Raw genomic sequence first — 24,215 nt, 5'->3', positions numbered from 1 at the left:
TAGCTATGCATAGTGGCACAGGCCTGCAGTCCCACACTCTGGGAGGCTGAGGCAGTAGAATCACAAGTTTGAGCCTAGCCTAGGCAACTTAGCATACTTAGAGAGACCCTGCCTCAACATTTAAAAGAACAACAACAACAAAAAAAGCAACTTTTTTTTACAGGACTAAAGATGCCAGGGATTTGGCCTCAGTGGTTCCGCCACCTGCCTTGCAAGTGCATGGACCCGAGTTCAATCCCCAGTACCAAAAAAATAAATAAATAAAATAAAGGACTAAAGATGGAGCTCAGTTTGAAGGCCCTGGGTTCAATCCTCAGTACCATGACAGGGGATGTACAGATGTAAAGAATGTAATCTATATTATATTTGAATTAATAATATTCCAAAGTTTCAAGTAAAGTAATTCCACACAAACTCTACTGAACCTAGTTTACAATTCAGCAACTGAGAAAGCTCTTCTCCCCCAACAGATTCATTCAGACATTGTATTAAACACCTAGCACCTGGAAAGCACCAGCCCTATCAAAGATACAGACACAAGCTATTCTTGAGGTCTCAGCAATCTGTGGACAACATAAGACAGATACACAAAAAGAGGCTTCAAGCAGCACATTCCTCATAGGAGGGGGCACTGTTGGTCATCTGTGATGATGAAAGCCAATGATAAATCGTTCTGGAGCTAAGTAAAACTGCTGGTTTTCTGATTTCCAGGGAGAATGCAGGGTATTAGTTCTTTCTGTGAACTGCAAAATATAAATGAGGCTACTTTTGTGCATTACCTTTACTATATTCACCAAAGGCAAGGATTTCCCAATGAGTTAAAAACCCCTGTGCATTCATATCCAAAAAGTGATTTTAATGAAGAGTTCTGTAAACAGTTTAATATTACGTCAACTCATTCAGAGGTTGTGTCACTATTGTGATTAAATTAAAATTGAACGACAGGAGTCGATCACCAAAGAAGACAACACTCAGGAAAGATAATGCTGAAAGGTTCAGCTTTGTGTTTCTCATCCTGGAGGGCTGTCTGCATTTCCAGACCACAGTGCCAAGAAAAATTCCCTCCTTGCCCTCATTTATAACATCTCAGTACTCATTTAATACACATCTCAATTCCTGAAGCATTCAGAGGGAGAAAAAAACATTACGTTTTCTTTTCCAAAAATTTTCAGGGTAGCAGAAAAGAATAATTACCAAATTTATTCCATTTTTATTTCAAACTTTAGCTTTCAAAAAAACTGTATAATAAAGGCCTACAATCAAACTGGGTGACCTCTTACTGTGAGATGCAAAATGTACCAACTAAGCAGAGAGAAAAACCTAAGCATTTTTGAAACACTGATAACATCAGCACAATTCTTCACTGGTTTTCTTTAAACAAATAAACAACAGTTTGTGAATGTTTGCTTCTGACAATAGGCTATGGTCTTTTTAAGGAAGATTCTCACGTCTCTTGGGGATGGCAAGCCCATTCCAACTGGATACTGGTTGTTAAAGCACCAAAGGTGAAAGAACAGGTTGAAGTGCATTATGGTTTGGATATGAAATGCCCCCCAAAGGCTCATGTATTTTGAAGGCTGGGTCCCCAGGGCAGCAACGTTTCAGAGGTGGAGCTTTTGGTGACTGACTGGATCATGACTCCATCAGTGGATTAATCCACTTGTGGGTTCACATAACTTGATGGGTTGTGGGGAGATGGAGACTTAGGAGGTGGGGCCTTGGGCTCTACCTTGTCCCTGCACCGTCCTCCCAGGCTCGCTCTCTCTGCTGCCACCCACAATGAGGTGAGCTGCTTTGCTCCTCGATGCCTGCCATGATGATGGCCTCACAACAGGCCCGGAGGAAATGGAGCCAAGGGACCATGGGCTGAAACCTCTGAGACTGGGAGCCAAAATAAATCTTCCTTTAAATTGCTTTTCTTGGCAACAGAAAGCTAACCAAGGAAAATCATCAAGGTGAGGGACTAACCTTACAGCATAAAGTAGAAACAAAATGATTTAGACAGCTCCTGAGTATATTTTAAAAGGCACAGTGTTCTAATGAAAAATCACACACTTCGGTGATCAAAAGACCAAAGATTTATTGTAGGCATAAGCCTGAGCAAGTTCCTCAAGTCGACTGAATTTCAATTTACTTATCTGTAAAATTCAATCATTTAACACATATTAAGTAACAAGCAAAATTCCGGTGTTGGGCATAAAGTAATGCATAAATCCTTGTCACCATGTAGCTTACATTCTAACAGAAAGAGTACACAGAAATATACAGGAAAAAACAAACAGAAATTTAGAAACACAGTCAAATGGTCATGAGCATCACAGAGAAAAATAATGCAGGAGGAGGATTACAAAGAACAGTCAGGGAAAGCCTCAGTCAAAAAGAATACTTAGTCAAAGGAAGTGAGGGAGGAAGCCCTGAAGATAGGAGGAGTTCTAAAAGGAAGCAGCAGCAGCAAAGGCTCTGAGGTAGAAACATGTTTGGCTTGTGGAAGGAACAGTAAGAAAGCAGAGTGACAGGGTACAAGGAGCACAGTGGAAAATAAGGGCAGTAAAGGGTGGTAAGGGGTGTATGGGACAGGATCCTGCAGGGCAGCTAGGCTACTAGAAGGGCACTGGCTTGGAAGCTACTGGAAGGTTTGGAACACAAAATGTTTCGCCTCACTTATGAATCAGAATAAACACTGACCTCATAGAATTCTTTTGGGAGAACCAAACACAGTGTGAAAGAGTTTCCTAAACTGGAAAGTCGTACAAATGTGAAATATTCTTATTACAGTGGACCCTCAAGTTACATCTGGTCTGACATACGAACAATTTGGGTTAATTAGGTTAATGGAAGATTCATCTGCCTCTTGTTATCTGTAGTGTGTACCCAGGTAAACATCCAGATCTCATCTGTGCTGACAACTTGAGTTACAACCAGCCCTTGGGAACCAATCAAGTTCGTAAGTCAAGGGTCCAGTGTATATCCCCAAATTTTTATATGTTTCGTTTTTTTTTTACATCAGATAGCTTTGCCAAACTCTTCTGCACAAAGTGGTAAATACAAAGAGCCACTCTCTTAGTTCTAAGGCAGTTCTATTATACTGTATCTAAGAACTCAAGGAACATGGGTTTCTGTTTTTATGTAAAACCATGTACAATTATATTTCAGCCTAAAATGAACGATGTGAAAAACAATCTCACCACTAAGCAAATGGACAAGTGAGTCACAAAATAATATGTTCTTAGTGTTTTCCTGTGTTCTTCCCAGAATGAAAAAAAAGGAGACACAAATGTTAGGTAAGAGATTCTCTTGTTATCACAATTACTTAGTGAAATTTCTTAATTACCAACATATATAATATGTACACAGGGCAAATCTGCATTATGGAATGATGCTAAAGTATGACGCAAATGTTAATAATTAAATTACTGAATTAGATAAATGTCTCTTCTGATATTAAATGGTTCATGATATTACTTCTTGGAAGCAATCACAGCAACTGAGGGCATGTCAACTTGAGAGGAAAAAGAAGAATATCAAAATGAATTGGCTCTGGAGATGGAGACAAGTAATCTCTCCCATAACTCTGGCCTAGGACGTTGTCTGTTTTTTGTCATTTTTATTTTATTTTGTCCTTTCATCTAATGTGTGGCTACCACTATTGTGATATGAAAATAAATCATATTATCATCATAAATTTCTACCCCAAACTCCACGGCCAGGTTGTCAGGTGACTGGACACTGCCATCCGATGTCTTGCTGGCAATAGAGAACCCCCACTTAACTTTTACTGCGCCCAAAACTTCTATGCACTTCAACTGTGTGCATCAACGCATTCCATCTTAATCCACACTGAGGGCTGTGTAATCATCTCCATCCGATGTTCGGAAGTAAACACTCCAATGTCACACATTTGGTAAAAAAGGGAACTTGCTTTGGCGCCTAGGCATATCGGCTCCAGAAACAACACACTTAAAATCCCTCCTGGACGGACAATAGTGCCGTACTTAGCTCCCTACCTAAAGCCACTAGATACAAAACAAAACTCACGTTCTACCTCCCTCCTGTCTCTCATTATCCTACTTCCAGGGGAAAACAACTTAAATTTCAGTCACCTGGCCTCAAAACATCTCTCACGCCTCCCACAGGAAGCTGGTACCTGGGGCAGCCTGGCTGACTTTTGTCAAAATTTCACTGAGCACAGGCCACACACAGAGAATCGCCCGAGGAGAGCAAAGCGACCCCACAAAACGCGAGGCTGTGGTCAGAGCGCTATCTCGCACCATCCCAGGGGTACGTGAGACCCGGCCCTCTGCGCTCCGGAAGGAGCTCCCGCCTCCCTTCCTAGCCCTCCAGCAGCCCCCACCCATCCCCTCAGCGCCCCCAACCTCCCGACTCGAGACCCCAGTTCCCTAACTAGCAATCCCTGCCTTTACCTGCTCTTCTGCTTCCTCCATGGTGCGGCAAGGGAGTCACGTGACAGACCCGGAAGCGGGAGGAGCCGGGCGCCGTACCGAGGCCTGCTGGGAAATGCAGTTTTAGCCGCATCTGCGCCGGCAGCCTCACCTGACTTGGAGAAGGGTCTGAGGTATGCTTCTTGTAACTCAGCGGAATCCATTGCTCTGGTTTATTTTATTGTTGTTCTCATTTCTGTGGTTATTAAAATATTTTAAAATCAATGTAGACATATCAGTTGCTGGGTGTATAGCTGATCATGAATTATTTCACTTGACCCTCCCAGCAGTCCCTCCTATGATTCCCCTCTGTCCGGGAGATTGTTGCTTACAGGTCGCTAAAGAGGCCAAATCTGGGTTAGGATTTGGCCCTGTCTGACAAGTACTGTGATTATCATCACTTGGTGCTTAGTCTACCATTGCTCCCCACCCCCCTTTAAATATATAGGGAGTGAATATAATGTCATCTTTGTAATGGAGAGCTGCTACAAAGAATGATTTATATTCCAACAAATATTTAGCACCTACTGCTTGCTCTTTTAAGTTGACATCTTCTGGCATGTGAACATTGAAATATTTTTTGAGAAATTGAATTTTTTAAAAGTCTGTATTGTTTATATATTTGTTATACTTTTCTTAGGTGCCTTCTATAGGCAAATATTCAAGATAGAATTTAACTTGTTCATGGTAAAATCTGCACAACTGCTGTATTACTTCCAGCCTTTGGAATAATTGATCCTCTCTGCATGTTTCTGTACATTCTGAATGTTCCCAGTCTTCAGGAATCTGCGGTATCTTTCCAGAAGACAGGTGTTTCCTTTCCATTCACCAATAAGCTGTTGGGAGCAATTCTACATAAGTTTGGGGAAAATCGTTGCATAATTAAATTATGATTAGGCCTAGTTTTCCTGCCTACAGGCTGGCTATGGCATTTGAAGACATAACTCCATTTTTGCCTCCGGTCACAGCTAAAACCTCAGTGTTCCCAGGACGCTGTGATGCTCCAGGGCAGGATTAGATCAGCCAAAAACATCCTGGGGATGGACAAATTCCTAATTAACATAAGTTCTTCAGCAAACTAGGATCTTCATCAGCATCAGTTCCTCACTGTTCTAGGATTATGGCCACCACCCTCTGAATCATCTGTTACTCCCAATGTATGGAATAAAGGTATGGCAAGCTCAGGATCTTTTATCTTTGCTGCCCAGAGCAGCATTGATCAGGCCCAAAGCTCAGCTTCTTCTCTAAGTCTCGTTTCCTGTCTTTACTAATTAAAAGGAATTAATTAGTTCCTTGTGTTGTTGTAGCTCACAGGAGACCAGGGCTCACTTCAGGGCTTCTGGTAACGTCCCCTTTCTCTGTTCTTTACAATAAGCTAATAAGTAGCAGAGGGCAGCATAAATGGCATTCTGTGATAGATGTCTCAGTGCCCTCTTTGACTCTCCATGCCTCATTGACTCTAATCTAGTAGCACAGACCCAGCACTCTGCTTCCCTGAGTCTCTACCTATCCTTTGCTCAACCTATGATTCCTCAGTGGCTCAGAAGCCAGGATGGTCTCATCTCTTAGACATTCATCTTCTCCCTAGGCATAAACATCCCTTATCCCTGATGGGGTCTATCTTCCAGTATGATAATCACCTATCCCCAAGGGAATGAAGATAAACCACCCCAAAGGCATTTGGATATCCATAGGCAAGCACTCAGTCCCCTAACAACCTGTTCCACCCAAAAATTTCTGAGATCTGTTGCAAAGCAGACCAAGACCAAACTATTCATGATGGACTCCAAGTTCCAGGAAGACCTTTGTACAGACCAAAGAGGCTATGAAACTCCTCAGTCCAATATCTACAGGAGTTGGAAATAAGCTAAGCTCTTCTACTTTTCTGACTTTCTTTGCAAACTGTCATTTTCTTTTTCCCTTGTGAGCTAGATCCACCTAGAAACTTCTAGAACACAGCCTCTTCAAATTGGCACTCTCCTCTGCTTTGGTGAAAAACAGGTGATCAGGATAAGGAAGGAAAATAGAAGACTATTACCACTGTCGTCCATTCAGGGTGCTCTTGATTTACTGCTCAATTTTGTTTTGGTGAGAAGTCAGGCCAAACCTCAGGAGACAGAATGATTAAATGCTAGTAAAATTGCCACTGGAATCCAGAACAGTGTTTTGTTCTTTTTCTCTCCAAATTCTTTTTTTTCTTTCCAACAGTCAATGTGTGGACCCTTAAAATTTTGAAGACTTCACAACCTGGGGTGGGGGTGGGGGTGGGGGCTCTGACTTCCATCTTTCTAGGCTAGCGATCTTCCTCCTAACATTACCTGGCCTCTGAGGCCACCTGAGCTTCCTGCAGGTTATTACAGCCTAGCCCTGTGGTGATGATAGAATTAGGGGTAGGGATCAGCAGAAAGCCTTCACTGAAGGAGTCTTCTGAGAATCCAAATCAGTCCCTTGTGAAGGTCACTACTCTCTGATTTCATTGTTGAATTTGCTATCTGTACTACTTTGGCAGCTGGAGCTCCCTCAGTTTATATGTTGGGACGAATCTGTTTCACAAATTCTCCAGGGCATCCTTTTCTTTTGCCACGGGTTCTTCTCTGAGGGACTTCCAGATAGAGAAGGACCCAGTAGCAGCCCAAGCAAGCAAAGCTGAAGGCCAGCCATCCACTCTGGATTCTCTTACCTTCCTACTTTTCTAGAGTGAAGAATGTTCAGCCTCTTTCTTTTTCTCAAATCCAGTATCATGGATCTGATTTAAGAAGCAGCCAAAGTCTGCTACAAATTCTCCAAACATGTTAATTACTTTAAAGAACAATTTTTGAATTATAGAAACAGTGCATGTTTATGATATATGATTGGAAAAATATAAAAAGTAAAATTCAAAAGCCATTGATAATTCCTCCATTCAAGTCGTCACTGGTGGATATATTTTTTTCTTTTCTCCTTTGTCTTCCTCCTTTCTCCCTTCCTCCTCCTCTTTCTTTTTTCTTCTCCCCCCCTTCCTCTTCCCCTCCTCCTTTTCTTCCTCCTTTTCTTCCTCTTCTCCCCCTCCCCTCTCTTCCTCTTCTTTTTCTTCCTCTTCTCATTCCTACTCCTCCCTCTTTCTAAGTTTTTTCAACAAAAATCATGTCATCTTTTCCTCATTTGATCAAATTTAATAAAAGAAAATATTATCCCAAAACATTGTTTTAGAAGTATATATTATAATTACAGTCTATGAAGTCATTCTTTTTGGTGTATGCTTCAAGTACGTCTAACATTACTGTCATACAACTTATAAATATTTTCTTAAAAAGAAGTTGAAATGAAATCACTTGGTCATTGAAGCCTTAGAAGTTGCCATAAATGTTCACTGTACTTTAATGAAATGCCTATTAAATACTGTGATGTAGTGATTTGAATAACAGAAAATCATTTATTCACCCTTTGGATTCCTCTTCTATGTCTCATTAGCACATATTCCAAAGGCCATCAGTGTGAGTGTCCCCTAGATACACACTGCTTACATGCAACCCACTTACTGAACATCTTCCCCTTTTTGACAAAAAAGCACAAAACTAATTTTTTAACTCAACACATGAATTCAGACTGTTCAGAATCCAGTTGTTTGGCTGTGCCAAGAAAATGTATCATTTCATAATCTTTCATTTTTCCATCAAAATTTTGAAACAAAATATTTAAACACATCCTGCCATTCATTCCGAATATCATCTGTGAAACAAGGTCCATTGTTCAGCAAGAGTCCACTTTCAAGGTGTGTTTGTAGAAGAGCCTTTTCTCTTTCATGTACTTTGAGTCCTTCAAAGGTAAAAATATGAAAAATTGAAAAAGTGAAAAGAGGGGGAGTTTACTGCAGTAAGCAAAAGCAATGGCAGCCCCAGTATGCCTTAAACTTTAACATGACAATTATGTTAATTGACTATAAATTAATATTCATCTTTTATCTTTTGAACTCTGGGCCTCACCCCGAGCTACAGCAGAAGACCTTTTTATTTTTTATTCTGAGACAGGGTCTTGCTAAGCTGATAAATTTCCAGGCCGGGCTCAGCCTTGTGATCCTCTTGCCTTGACCCCCAAGGAAGCTGACAATACAGGTGTGTACCACCACACCTGGCTAATTATTCACTTTTTATATAAACAGTAATAGAAATGTTTCTTAGCCAAGAAGCTGTTTAATCCACCATACATCTGAATCTATACATGACAGGAAAATGCATAAAATATTTGAAATAAAAATAATTTTTTAAAACCCTGTAACGTTGGTTTAATACCTATACTTACCTCAAGTATTAGTTTGTACAAAGAAACCAAAATTTGAGCACCACAGCATTTCATTTTTTATTTTGTGGCGTTTCTGCTGTATTCCAGTCATGTATAGGATCGTCAAGGCTGGCCTGTGACACACAGGGAGTTGAACCACCATTTGTGGTGTTATTGTAAGAAGACACAAGCTTAGTTACAAGACCCTGACCCAGAAAGGAGAGTTAGAGCCTTTCTAATGTTTCTTTAAGGAGGGTATAAATTTGACTGGTCCTAGGGAGGATTTGTCCTTTCAAAAAAGGGAGTGTACCAAGGAGAACACAAGAAAAAGTTCACGAGATGAACAGGCAAGATGCCATTGCACCCCAAGATGAAGTGTAATTCTGATAAGACTCCATGTGGGACAGCCAACCTCAAGTCCAGAATATTTCAAAAAGCAAACAAATTCTACCTGGATGGGTATTTCTTGGGAGCAAGTCTTTCTTTTTATTTTTTAGTACATGTTTGCAGTACATGATGACTACATTTATCGTGGGGAACTGGGACATGTCCATAACACATCTTAACTCTCTTTCTCTCTCCTACCCCTTCCTTCACTCCCTGATCCTTCCATGTCTTGATCTGATTCCCATTTACAAAAGCTCTTTCCATTTTTTTCCTTTCAATTCTTTTTTAAAAAACCAGATGAGTATTTCTTGTGAGGATTCCTCAAATAACAGTGTAACAACTATTTGCGTAGCATTTACATTGTATTACACATGAAGAATAATCTAGAGATGATTTTAAGTATAGGAGAAGATGTGAGCAGTTTATGTTGCAAATACAATGCCATTTTATTTACAAGATGTGGGCATCTGAGGATTTGGACATCTCTGAGGATCCTGGAGCCAGTCCCCTGTGGCTTTGGAGGACAACTGTATTTTTATGTGGTTTGACATTTAGTGGAGAAAAATACATATGGGGCCCATAACCAGAACCAAAGGCCTCTCATTTCCAGCTGATATATCACAAACTTCTCTACATACATGGCTCCCCCAGGCCCCTGACTCCCTCCCCACCACCTTCCAAGGCCACCTGAAATGCTCTTTCTGTCAGCCCTTTCCCTCTCTCTGGTGCCTGTAAATCCTGCATCAAACTGAGGTGTTCTGGCCTTGCTATTCCCAAAGGCAGCTCCTGCTCCTTCTTCCTGATTCCCCTCTTCTTCCTGATTCCTCCTTCCCCTTTTAACTGGGCTCGAACACATGGCATTGGTCAGGTGAGTAGAAAGGAGGACGGACAAAAGCCTTGGATGGGAATGGTCATGGAGAAAGAAAACCCTATCCTGTCATTGGTGACAGACATCTCTACCAAATTGTCCCTGCTTTTCCCTACCCTAGCTCTCTTTCTTACAACTGGAATGACCAACTGGTCCAGAATACAATTTTGAGTGACTGTGGTATGTGGGATGGATTTATTGAATTGTCTATCCAGTACCCTTTCCCATCCTTTTGCTCAGACTGGTTTTCCTACCACCCCATTTCCCCAGTCCATCATCCACATGGTAACTACAAAGCCCCCCTCCACTTACTAGATACAGCTTATTGATCTTTATCATTTCCCTGAGGTTTCTGCAATTAAGAATGAAAGAGGTCAAACTCTTTCCTGATGAGAAACATTTTTTGTTGAAACAAGTTCAAATTAGTTTTGTGATGCTTATAAAGAGTCCTAATGGATGTGTACACACACACACACACACACACACGCGCACACACACACACTGGCTTTCTCTAAGCAATCTCTGTGTCATATCTTCCCTGCCCTTTTGCTCTAGTAAGTGGGCTTTGGTAACCAGGGAAACCGACTTGGTTCCCAGTCCTAAGGGATTACGGAAAGGTATCTCAAAATAGATAGAAACAGGGCTGAATTCTCTGCTCTTTGGAAGACACGTATAATTGCCACTCCCACTTTTTCTTGTATGTTCCTTCACTTCCATGTGGCTTTGACAAAGGGCGGATTTCACCACCCTTCTCATGCTGGCTGAATTTCAACCAGTAATTGACTTTCCCATGCCTTGTTTGCTGGATTTCAGATGAGCAATCAGCCAGAATCATGGCAAGGAGCCATTTCAACAGGCAGTTTCAAGTTCAGGAAAAACTATAATACAAAGATATGGGATCAATTATCTGGCTGAGGAACCAGGTAAGGAGAGAGTCCCATTCCTGGTTGATGTGGAGGTGAGACAACTATGAAGGAGTGTTCAGGAAAATCTTTAAGACAACCAGGCAATCAGCTAAAAATTTACCCTTACTGTCACTGAAGTATTCCTATTGAGTAAGTATTCTTTGAGTAAGTTAAAAGTAATAGACCTCTGACTTTAGTAGAATGTGTTTGGGAAAGAAGTCTCCTGCTTTTTAATAGAAAGATATAAAGCACTGAACATCCAACACTTAGATTCAACTTGGCAAAATAAACCTTCCTAAATAAGGTAATCTCTTCTGAGAGCATTGATATCCACTTTTTTTGAGGTCCTATTATGTAATGGTCAGAAATCTTTCCTCTTCTACTTACAACCTGAAATAAGTTACAGGGTTTCCTTTTGCTAGGGATCTAAAATTTTACCAAGTTTGATTTCTGGTTTATAATTTGCAAATATTATCAGAGACTCTTATGCTCACCTGCAGGATTAAAGAAAATCCTAAGACTTGAATAGTGATAGTCTTTGCAGACCTGGTGTAATTGCAATATAATTTCATACTTTTGGAGGATTTTTATTCAGCCTAAGCAAAAGGTTATGTGGGGCAGCAGTTTGTCCTGGAGCTTCTGTGAGTTAATTCTAGGGTCCTTAACTGGATTCTTTCATCCATGAAATGAGCCTAAGATCCTGATTATCCTTGGAGAAGTATTAATAATATATTATCATTGTGTGATTTGCATAGAAGATTGTTCAAAAGGCACATTTTCTACTACTCCTTTACACAGATGGTATTCATCCATTTAACAATTATCATGTAGTGAGGGTAAACACGTGAATGAAAGATTAAGAGACAGCTCTGAGGAACATATAGTATTAGAATAGCTATATATAGTAGCTAAATATAATAATATGAGAATATTCAACTCAATTCACACAGACTCATATTGACTGCTGCCACTGCAGCCTTTCCTTTCTCCTTTTTGAGGACATATCCCAAATTGAATCCATAATTTCTTCTCTAAAATTTCCTCCTTCTGAGTACACTTGCTCCATGATGGTCACCACCTATATGTGTAACTTAGTCTGTCTGGTATTGTTATAACAGAATCCCTCATGGATGTGGATGATGTATAAAGATCATAAGTTTATTTTGACTCACAATTCTGCTGACTGGAAAGTTCAATCAGCACGGTGCCGGTGTTCAGTGAGGGCCCCCTGGCTGTGTCACAAATAGAAAGGGGGCCAGTTGCATGAAGAAGGGATCAAGTGTGTGGGCAATCTCTCTTTATAACAGCCCACTCTCCTGAGAATCCTCCAATCACATGAGAGCTAAGCCACTCCTGCAAGATCCTATTACTCTTTCCAAGGGCGGGGCCCCCACCATAATCTCCCAGTACCTTTGCCTGATTTGGCACACGGCATCACTACTGTTCCACTAGGGACCAAGCTTCCAGCACATGAACCTTTGTGGGACAAACCACATCTAAGTCACAGCCACGCCCAAGTCAGAAAGCTGGGAGTTAAACCTTGACACATTTCCTTCCCTCTTTCACACTGCCAGGTCCCATCAAGTCACCACATTCTCTTAATTCAACCTAATAACATTTCTTTCTGTCTCTTTTCTCCTCACCCATTTCATTGCATGTCTCCTAGTTCACTTCACAATTGACCTTCATCTAAGTTACTGCAGCAACTTCCTAACTGCTCTCTGTGTCTCCATCCTCATTATCTCCACTACTCCATTCACATAGCAGCTACAGTAATATTTTTAAAGGACACGTGATTATTAAAGTTCTATGCCTAATACCTTCCTTGGGTCTCCATTGCTATTGGGGTAAAATCCAGTTGAAAAGCACCACCTGTCCAACCCGTATACCACTGCTTCCTCTTCTCCTCTCCTCCACAGCCACATGTAACCACTTGCTGCGCCCATGTGTCCCACTATTCCTAATTTCTGGACCTTTTCTATATCTCACGGAGCTTCCCTGTCCTCTTACCCGACTCCAATATTTTAATGCTAAAGTCTCGGGCCTCAAAATTATCAGTCATTATTGCCTTACCTACAGCAATTAAAATTGTCTATTAACTGCTTCCAAAGGAAGTGTACTTCCTATTTCTGATTTGTAACTGTAGAAATTTTCCTAAAATTTTAGGCAGAACAATCTGCCAGTATATCTACAATTAGTTAATGTAAAACTATAATGACTTTCTGCAAATATAGGATGGTCCTTCTAGCTTTGGAAAAGAATTAGGGACCTTGGAACACTAGACCTCTTTTAAGCTACCAGAGTATTATTCCATAAACACATGGCTGGTTACTGTAACTCTGAATTAAGCAAGATTCTTTCAGTGTCTATTGCCTACAATACTTCCTTTTCTCCCTTTCAGGCTATTGTTTGATGATGAAAATAACAATATTTTACTACATATTTTCCATTGGTAAGTTATAAAATAGCTTAGACCCTCATGACACTCTGACCCTCGGAATTAGTTTTTTAAAAATATTTGTAAATTGTTAGCTTTTTTCAAGATTTCATTTGGGTTTTTTTCCAGTTGTTTTTATTTAAATGTTTGTTTTCCAGTTGTTTTTATGTGCATGTTTTTTCCAGTTGTTTTTATGTACATGTTTGCAGTACTAATGATTACAGTCCTCATAGGGAGTTGGTGCACACACGTAACACGTCCTGACTATTTTTACTTCCCCTTCCCCGCCCTTCCCTTCCTCCTCCCTCCATGTCTTGGTTTCCTTCCCTTCTGCAAAACATCTATCTGCCTAGTTCATCTTTCTTAAGTTGATTTCACAATTTGGAATTAGAGTCCTATGTGCAATTGAAAAAGTACTCATTTATAAGTTTTGATAGTATGCAAATAAAATAGACTGAAGCAACTCTAGTTTCTATCTTTTATTTTCTTCTTTATTTATACTTTGCATTTCCCATAGAAGAGAAACCATGTGGTATTTAAGCAGGCATGTGATTTATTTCTCTTAACATTGTGGTCCCAGGAACACCTATTTTCCTACAAACGACTTAAATTTCTCCTTCATTATGGCAGAGTAGTACTCTATTGTGTATAAATATCACATTTTCTTTATGTGTTCATCTGTTGCTGGACGTATATGTTGGCCTGTTTTTTAAAAGACGTTCAACTCTGATGCTACTTTCTGTCCAACTCTTAAGTCATGGGTGAAGTTTGCTCTTGAGTTGTTCTACAACGACCTAGCTAGACGGGCTGGCTCTGAAGCTCTATTTTCTGTTTTTAGAAAACTTCTAGAAAATTCAAGCCAGAGATAATTGTTGGTAGACCCACAGGAATTTTGTTTTTCATTGTTTTCATGGCTAAAGCCTTTTGAAACATATTGGCATAAACTCACTAAATAACGGAATGAGCACTTGACTTCATAATAGGAATTTATCTTTTCAAAGGTTGAGTAGAATTAATTTTATCTTCCAAAGAATTAAGTGTGTGTTTAAAAGTTTTATTGATACCTGAGTCTATTCAGTGTATCTTAAAGGTTTTTGTTTGTGTTATTTTATTTTTCCTATTGCATCCCACAATACGACACTCATTTCACATCACAACCTAATTCTAGGTAGAGAGATAGATATCAAAAGAGGATATACAAACATACAAAAGAGAAACAATATTTCCATAAAATAATACACACTGACATCACTGACATTTTTATGTTTATTCTAATCTATACTATCCTACAATATTCTGGTTGCTACTCGTTAAGTTGATTTTATAATTTGCAATTAGAGCCCAATGTGTAATTTTAAAGGTTTATGATTTTTGACTGTGAGCAAATAAGGCAAGTAAAATGCACTGAGGTAACACTGTTCTTTTTACTTTCTCAAACTTTTTTCCACCTTTTTTCTTCTTTGATCTCTAGGTGTTCAGTAATTGTGACTTTCTTACCATTTGTAGCCTTCAAGGTGAGCAGGTGAGGAAGTTGGGCCAATTTTAATATTTTCCTCTCGGTCACAGTGATTCTTCCTGGTAAGGACATTTAACTTGAGATGTGCTGGTCAAGACTTCTCGACTGGGATGAAATGGAACAAGGCTTCTTTCTTCTGGGGTCATCAGCTGTGTGCAGATGACTCTAGGCTGTTTGTGGCCCTCTATATCTCACTTGTGTGAGAAGGACCTGATTGAATCATGAAGCCAAACTCTGCTGAGGAATGGCAAGGGACAGAGAGAACCCTGGCAGCAATGTTTCAGCAACTGGATTAAGTTGCAAAGAATCTAGGTGGAATTTGTATTCATACATGAGACAGTATGATTTTCTTTTTCTTTAAAATATTTCAAATTTCTCATTTTCCAGATAGAAGAGTCCTGATAATATGGTAAGGCAGATGAATATAAGGGCTTGATGTTCATGGTTTGAGAAGAAAGATCATGGGCTCATGTGCATATTTAACATTCTGTCATTCATAAGAAAATGTGACTTCTACATCAAGATGGTGTACTTGAAGAATATATATATATTTTTGTACCAGGGATTGAACTCAGGACCTTGCGAGGCAGGCAGCGGAACCACTAAGCTAAATCCCTGGCCCTGGGGAAGAATGTTTTTAAGTTATATCTTGGAAGAAGCCTATATGTCCAGCAGTGGATGAATGGATGAAGAAAATGTGGTACATATGCACTATGGACACTACTCTACCACAAAGAAGGATAAATTTGAGTCATTTGTAGGAGAATGGATACACTCCAAGACCATAATGCTAAGAGAAACAGAATCAGAAGGTTAAATATTTCATGGTTTCTCTTATGTGAGAAACCCAAAGTATAAATAATCTTAAGTGCAAAATAAAATGTAGATGACTGGAAACAGCAAGGTAGACCTTTCAGAGATGGGAAGGTGATCAAGGAATGGGGAAATAAAAGGAAAAAGAGGAGAACTGGAAGTGAAAAGGATCAAGATGTGATATATATATATCAACCGCCCATAATGAAAGTATTCATTATATATTGCAAACATGTGCTAATACAAATGTATGGCTTCATACGTCCTTCCTTTCCACCCATGCTACTTCATTTGCCTATTATTTTTCCCCATCCCATCAACTTAATGTTTTATCCATGTTCTCTGGAAAAGAATGATATGGGAGAAATGTAAAAAATCTAAAATTTTCATTTTTAGTTGCCCAGGGTTTAGGAGAACATGAAGGAGGTGTGATAAATAAGAAAAATGCTTTCTAATCCTAATACCAGAAAGCAATCCTTAGGTTGTGGGGTGTGAGGTTGAAGAATGAGAAGCTATAAACAAAGTCACCCAGGTCTGCTCCAGTGTCTGGGCCCATGAACAGGGTGGGACACCAATGCCTGAAGAGGTTCTGGGGTCTATTCAGCGAGGACATGAATTCCCTGTGCTGTTTTGTTAGTTATTCTTGTGCTGAGGCTCAGTGAAAGCCTCTTCCAACAACAGTTACATCACCTGCTGAGTGTCCCAGTCGGTGACACTGGGAAGGCTGCTGCTCTGTGTCCCAGAATTATCCACTGGGTAGATAATACCCACTAGGATGCACAAAGGCCCCCTGAAATAGAGGACGGGGCCCTTGACACAAAGACCTCTAAGCCCATTGCATATGGACTTGAACGTAGGAGGTACCACTAGCCTGAAATCTATGCAGTAATAAAAGTCCTAACCCAACCCTTAACCTGGCCACCCAACATTCCTTCCTCTCCCCTATAACATACACCATTACTTCCACCACCAGCTTCATACTTGATCTATCTATCTATCTATCTATCTATCTATCTATCTATCTATCTGTATATATAGGAATTCAATCACTCAGCACTAAAATGTTTTACCCATTTTTGTTTCATAACTTCTCAACAAATACTATCAATGTTAACTAAGCCAATACTAAGCACAAATTGACAATCCAAGATTTCCTTCCCTCTGTTGCTCACTATGCAGCAGGGGGTGTGGGATTTGTGTGAAGCCAATTCCAGTATTGATGTACAAAGCATGAGCTAAAAAATATGGTGGATGCTTAAATTTTTAAAAATTTATTATAGTAAAAGTCACATTGGCATTAATCCCTTGCCTCAAACTCTTACCCCAACATTCTTGCTGCTTTCTGAAGCAGTTCTAGAAGTCCTCTTTCATGAATGCACTGTTGTGCCTGCCTCAGTGTCCCAAATAAATTCAAAATGTTTAGCTTTCATGGTCATTTTGACTTGGAGAAAGAACCAGAAGTGATTACAGTGCCAGATTCATTGAACAAGGTGAATGAGGACACAGTGTGATTTTTTACAAGCCTGCCTTTCTGTTGGATGGAACACAGAAGCAGCATTTACCAGACTTTTTCTTTTTTTAAATCACACCTCCTAGAGACACTCACAAAAGAGCACTTCCAGAACTGCTCCAGAAAGGCAGAACCAGGGGATAAGTGTGAGTGCCTCCCTGGTGGTCTAGAGGTTAGGATTCCACGCTCTTACCACAATACGATAGTGTGTTTGAAGTGAGGAGGAGTATTGTGAAGGGGATTAATAACAATGTATCTTTCACTGTAATAATTTTCTTAAATACACACTGTATTTCTCCATCACTCCTTGTAAGTACTGTCACTTCAAAGGGCTGATGGAACAGGGTTGTCCTAGGTAGCCTTCCAAGATCTCTTCTATCCCATCATCTGGTAATTTTTCTTTGGCTAAAAGCGTTTCTTCTTCATTACACTGTTCATTCCAGTTTAGCCATCAGTATTCAACCTGCATTGTTCAACAAGAGAATGTTTCTATAAGGTTTCCCGTGGGGTAAAATCTGGCCTTAATTACTGTTTAAAAATAAAGAGTACCCATGAGCTTCTGGTAGATCAACCCCCCCCCCACTGTATTGATAAATTCTCAGGCAAGTGCAGGGCTCCAGATCCATTTGCTCAAGTGCCTTCTACAGGCTCAAAAAACTAACTCCCCTAATCACAGCCTTGCCAATCAGGTAGAGGCCTCTTTCATCACAATTTCCACTCCAGCACTGGTATCAATTCTCTCCTCTTCACAGAAATAGCCTGCCCTTCCTATTGCTTCTCTTCCTCTCTAAACCCTTTCAATAATTGAGGCTAACCCAGCTCCACAAGGCGCTCCTCACCCTTGGTCAGCCCTTGATTTCCTAGTTGCAGAGTGCCTACGTCACAGACATCAAATCCTGATCTCCTCTGGTCAGCTCAACGCCATTAAGTGGTACTTGAGAGAGACTGCTTGAGTGAGTGGCTTTGTGGTGGGTTGTGGTTTTTTCCTCCCTACCTCTTCTCAGAGAGTCTTTCTGAGGAAATACATTTTGAGCTAAGAGGCTCTTCCAGGGTAGAGAATATATTTGTAGGTTTCAAGAATTAAAAACCAGACCACCACCTGCCAGAACAGCTAGAATGGAACTGAACACCTCCCCTGGAGGAGGGATCTGCCCTTATTAGAGAACAAACTCGGCTTCCTAATGCACGGTAGGAATGAATTTTTAGAAACGGAAGACATATCGTTTTGCAAAGATTACATAACATTCCAAAGATGAACATTTTTAAGTATTCTGTTTGGGTAACTGCATTACAGAGTAAGTTAATAACTCAAATGACTACATCATATTAAGAGGCCAAGTATTCCCCCGAACAGTAGTTCTATATTCCTTTCATTCTATGGATTCAGAGAGTTCTTTTGATGGATCATAATGCTTTTATGAACCCACAACCCAAAAGGAGAAGAGCAGTAGTCACTGTGGGTGGCCTTCCATGGTAAGTGTGGCTTATTCCCTCCTTTCCCCCAGCCCCAAAATGATCTGTATAGGATAAAATTCAGATATCAGGAGCCATATGCATTAGGAATAATAATCAATGTTTGGCATAACCTTGTCACATCCTGGTAATAAATTAGCTAGTTGATGTCATATTAAGTGGAACATATTCCTGTTGATTGTCAAAGACTAGACATTGACCTTAAAATGCCATTGTTGACTTCTATTTGTTTTATTGCAATACTATGTGAGCACCTCACCTTTAAAACAGCAGAATTAACCTTCTCATTCTCTTCACATGTCTGGCAGCAACTTCTTCACAGTGATATCTTCCAAGGTTGGCACTGGAGAGAGAATTTTGAGCTGGAAAGGTCTGGCTGCCCAGCCCTGGCTGTCTCCCTTGGCAGAAAGCAGTTTTTCACAACATTGTAGACACTTTTCAAACTTTTCTTAGAATTCAGGACAAAGAAAGAGGTGATTGGAAATGGGAAAGGTTTACCTGCGGTTACTGATTACAGTTTAGTTTCCAGTTTCTAACTTCCTATAGGGAAAATAGTCTTATTTTATCCTGTAAGGACTTCTTATTACAACACAATCATCCAACATCAGACTAGGGGACAGCATGTGGACCTTTTCCCTACATGATTATCTATGATAAATACAATCATAATAATTTATATAAATATATTTCATTCACATATGATTGCTTCTTAAATTCTCTTAAAATCTAGTAAGTTAGTCACGACTATGTTCTATCTCCACTTAAAATATTCTACTAACTCTACTTTATCTATAAGATCAGCTCTAATCTCTTCAGTGTGACATTCAAGGTTCTGAGAATAGAACAGGAAATAATGGAACCAAGTTGAAGAGCACTACATTTTCCCCCTTGTGTCGGTTTCCTGTCCTGATGCGTGGTCCTCAAATGCAAGGGTGTGGTTTAGTCCTGTCTCTGGCACTTACCATCCATGTGTCCTAGGAACAATGCCTCAATGTTTTTGCTTTTTTGGTACTGGGGATCAAACTCGGGAGCTTGCATTTTTGAGGCAGGCAGTAGAACCACTGAGCTAAATCCCCAGCCCCTTGACTCAATGTTTTGACAGAAGGAAACCGAGTTTCAAAGATGTTTACTGATTTCTCTAAGGGTTCAGATGCAGAAAATGGCACATGAGACTGGGGCCCGGTCTGTTCGATAACAGTGAGAAGCTCCTTTGCCATTTCTATAAGTCAACTCACTGATGTTTACAGCACCCAAGACACAGAAGAAACTCAATTCTGCCTTGTCCTCCTCCTCCTCCTCCTCCTCCTCACCCCACCTTCTTCTTCTTAGTCCTGGTTCCGCACAGCGGCCAGAGCTAAGCCTCTCGCAGTGCATTAGGTACACAGTCAACATTGTGTGTGTCTCGAGTTGATGATCAAACTAATGATATTTATTTCTCAGATGATGGAACTCAGAAATATTTAATGGCTGGCATAGTGGCAGGGAGAGAAAATGGTATAGCCCGGATTAGCATCAAGATCCTTTGATGGTTAATCTCATGTTCTTGCCATGTCTTCACTAATCAGATATTTAAACTTTAGACTTATGGACATATAATTGAGAATAAAAGTGTGCATACTTAAATTTTCTAAGAGAAGAGAATTCTTGGACAAAAATCCATCTTATTTCTCTATTGGTATGATTGACAAAATATGTTATTTCTTTAGAAATCCCGCGATTGTACTTTTTAAACATGATTTTTAAATTGTGCTTCCCTGAAGAAGAATAAAAACAGATTTTAGCAGGTAGGCTACAAGGAATTGAAACATGTGACACTTATGCTACATATAAAGCTATTTTTATTGATATAATTCTTAGGATATCAAAATAATAGCACATGTATGTGCCTATGTATTGTTCTCTTAAGCCTTTTCCTCCCTTCAATCCCCAGGTTGCTTGAAAATGTGGAGGAAAGTCCAGAATTTACAATGCATTTCTTTGACTTGGACTTGAACAGAAGAAAAGCACAACCTAAAAACTTAAGTGTGGCCTCAAATACAGCAAATATAGATTATTTTTTCTTCCCACTATTCTCTTCAGAAACTTACTTATGGAACACTGGAAAGGAATACAGCTTAGAGCTTAAAATAAAGAAAGGCAAAGAAAAGAATTTTTTCCCCTTCCTAGTGATTGTAACATCCTTTTAAAAGCTTGAGAATAAAACTTCCTTCCCTATCAATGTTGAGTTTTTTTCCCATTAAGCAAATATTGATTTTCCCTCCCCCTTCTGAAATAGGAGTCCAAATTACCCTGCCTCTTTGGGTAGCCCACTTCCTTCTTAGTGTACTAGCAACAAGGCTGTCTGTGGGAGAGGTGGCAGCAACAGCCAACAGGGGGTGCTGTCTGCATATTTTGATGAGGAAAGAAAAAAAGATTAGATTCAAAATAGTCTTTAGTTTTCTGTTTCTTTTACTTTCAAAGGAAAAGTAAAGACTTGTTCTTCTCGCACACAAAGGTTCTGCAAATGTGTGCAGAAGGAAAGTGAGGAAATGCATAGGTCTATGAAGGAGGCCTGAGGGGCGGCCACTATTTATACGTGAGATGGGAATTTAAGGTTCTAAGGGACTTGGGTCCCTGAATGATTTGGGTCACTGATCATCAATTACACTTAAATTTTCCAGGCTATAATGACTAAATTTATTGGGCAATTCATCAATTTCTTACTCTGTGTATGTGGATCAGAGGGAATAGTAAGAAAACATGTTCTGATTTGGCTTTTCTTGGATGATCCTCTGCACATCTTTTAGCATCCAGCCTTGGATCCTCCATGTGTAGAATGCAGAATAGGAGTGTGCAGACCTGCTGACAGCTTCTCCTACAGGCTACACTTCTTGGTGGTGTCCAAATGGTGGACAAAGACCATAGCAACATTTCAGTAGGTGTGATTTTAAGAACAGCCATACATTATAAGATTATATGGGAAAATGTTCAGATTTAAAGTTGCTCTTACCTACTTAGATTCTGACTGAATTTGAACTGATAAAAAAAACTCTTAAAAAAACAATGAACACATGGTATATTCAAATATTGTCTGATCCTAACATTTAAAAGGTCAAACTTAAACTTGGAAGGCATTCAAAAGAAGTTACTCAAGTACCAAGCAAATGCTGGCAGAAACGAGTTATTCTGAAACATTTGCCTCTGAAGACAGATGAAAGAGATCAGTGGTAACAAGCTCTCATTAGAAGAAAATATGGTATGTGGCCAGCCTTATAAAATTCATCAGGATATATCATCAAGAAATACCAAAAATCACAGATGTCTCCTGAAATACTTAGGAATAGTTAATATTGCTTACTGTTTATCAGACTAATAAATAAGGTTTCCTGTAGAACTTTTAAAGCCTTTGTTTTGATTTACACAGAAAAGACCTGAGAAAGAGTGATGGCCATGCTCATTATTCAACAAATACCACAAGGAAAAAAATGTACATCTTGGAAACATACTTTGTTTTCTCTTTCTGAAGCCTAAACAACTTCCAGCTAAAAGACATATTTTGATTAAGATAATATTTTTCCCTAATCAATATTTTTTACCTCTGGGTTATTACTTCCTTGAAGGCTTCTCTGCCTTTTTTCCCTCTTTCTAAATTAGTCCATGTAGTTTATGAGAAATCATCAGCACAGCTATACACTGCTGTTTACATTAAATCTTTCCCTTAATATTTACTGCTGGGTGTCAGGGCTTGTCTCTAGCCTTTATGGTTTGGCATCAAATCTTGAGATGTGTATTTTATACTTAATTGGAGTGGGGATAGGAGCTCAGAAGTGGAATTAACCATTAATGAAATCAGACTCCTGTTGACCAACATTCAGTTTCCAACTTGGGTGGTTATATGCCTGAGCGCTCCTTGGTGTGAAACCATAGCCACTGTGGTAGGAGGCTTGCTTGGTGCATGTGCCTAGAATTATGTAGGTGATGTCTATGTCAGTTTCTCTGGAGCTGTCTAAAGGTCTACTCCTGCACTTCCCTCATTGCAGAGTGGTGATAAAGAATATGGGGACTGGTGCTGGTCTGTGGGCCATACTGGGAGCAACACTGGCAGAGTGAGTTGACAGAGAAGGGGAAAGTGTACTCAGCCTTTTATTTTGTGCACTCCAGTGCCCTGTGTTTCCTCAAGCACTCAGGTGCACATCTACACACACACACACACACACACACACACACACACACACACACACACGGCTCCTAAGAAGCTAAGAAGGAAAGGGTGTTACCTAAGCCCAAATTTTTAGGATAATGTCTTAAATCATAGTCCTGTCCCCGAACTCTTTCTCTACATCAGTGTTTTCACTGCTAAATAAGGGAATGAATTAGAGTGAAAAGCATATGTATCTCCAGGGTTAGAATCAGCAGATCGAAAATGAAAGGAAATAGTATCAAAAGTATCCTGCCTTATCATTAGCTTTTCAAAAAGCAATGTGCATTATTGCCATGGTATCATCATGTGGTCAAAATGTTTTACGTATATTTTTAAAAGGTAGGAGTGAGCAGTTCTTAAAATTATCACCAATAATCTGGGTGCGGTGGTGCATGCCTGCTATCCCAGCACTCAGGAGGCCAAGGCAGGAAGATCACTGTGAGTTTGAGACCAGCTTTGGCTACGTAGTGAGTTCAAGGCCAGCCTGAACTACATTGTGAGACCCTGTCTCAAAACAAAAATGTTACTGCCAACAGCTACTGATTCATTCTGCTCTACTTTCACATTGAAATGTCCACGAAATTCACCAACAAAACACAGCTCTGCAACTGCACCGGACCAGGGTAAGGGTTGTGTTCTAGCAGGAGCGCAAGCTGATGCTTCTGGTAAGAGGAATCAGGGTAGTTCTCCCCGACCCCTTCCCTCCTCTCCACCCTCATTTGTCTTCTACCTATCTATGAAGGTTAAGTTTAATTGTCAACTTAACTGGCTTGAGAGCTGCCTAAAGCACAAGTTTGAGTGTGACAGGATGGGTCATGGAAGTGTAACCTCCAGGTCCACATCTGATATCTCGACCATTCGTCTCTGGCGCTGTTTCCCTGTTCTACGCTCCAGCCCCATAAACTAAGCATTTTTTGCTTCACCATGAGATTCCTGCCTTGGAGCCAGCCATGGACTGAATCCCCTGAAACCCTGAGCCAAATTAAATCATTTCTTCCTTTAAGTTGAGGGTGTCAGATATTTGGTTCCAAGTAACAAAATATCCAATTAAAAAGTATATTTTAACTTATAAAATCTACCATCTTTAATCTGCTGATTTAAAGACTATGATCCGGAAGTGTTAAGCACATTCACAGTGTCGTGTGATCAGTCTCCAGGACTCTTTCCATCTTGCACAATGAAATTCTATACTCATTGGAATACAACTCCCCATCCCCTCCCTCAGCCACCGACAGCCACCATTCTCCCAGATGTGTCTATGAATTAGAATATCCCAGGTGCTTCCTGTGAGTGGACTCATGAATTATTGGTCTTTTTGTAGCTGAAAGACAATTTTTTGGTAACTAATATCCTCAAGGTTTATTCACGTTGTGGAATGTATTGGAATTTCTTTTTTAATGGCTAGATAATATTCCTTTGTAAATACACAT

At 40.0% G+C, this 24,215-nt stretch overlaps 1 protein-coding gene and 1 long non-coding RNA gene across 2 annotated transcripts in view; one reads left to right on the top strand and one right to left on the bottom strand.

Moving 5' to 3' along the window:
* Window positions 1-4,504, bottom strand: part of Vps41 (VPS41 subunit of HOPS complex) — a 175,461-nt gene extending 170,957 nt beyond the window's left edge. The window contains exon 1 of the mRNA XM_004840263.4: window positions 4,422-4,504. Coding sequence (XP_004840320.1) covers window positions 4,422-4,442 — 21 coding nt within the window. The 5' untranslated portion in view covers window positions 4,443-4,504. The remainder of the gene's footprint in view (window positions 1-4,421) is intronic.
* LOC110348243 (uncharacterized) lies at window positions 4,498-20,714 on the top strand. The gene is made up of 4 exons (XR_002393296.2): window positions 4,498-4,573; window positions 10,765-10,874; window positions 13,258-13,308; window positions 20,536-20,714. It is a non-coding gene; the product is annotated as an uncharacterized LOC110348243 (long non-coding RNA).
* The last annotated feature ends 3,501 nt before the right edge of the window (window positions 20,715-24,215 follow it).

This window comes from Heterocephalus glaber, unplaced genomic scaffold, assembly GCF_053883595.1.
Source record: "Heterocephalus glaber isolate CG9 unplaced genomic scaffold, H.glaber_assembly_v1.0 deba00001610, whole genome shotgun sequence".
In the NCBI taxonomy this organism is placed as follows: Eukaryota; Metazoa; Chordata; class Mammalia; order Rodentia; family Bathyergidae; genus Heterocephalus; species Heterocephalus glaber.
This window is presented reverse-complemented; position numbering and strand designations above follow the sequence as displayed.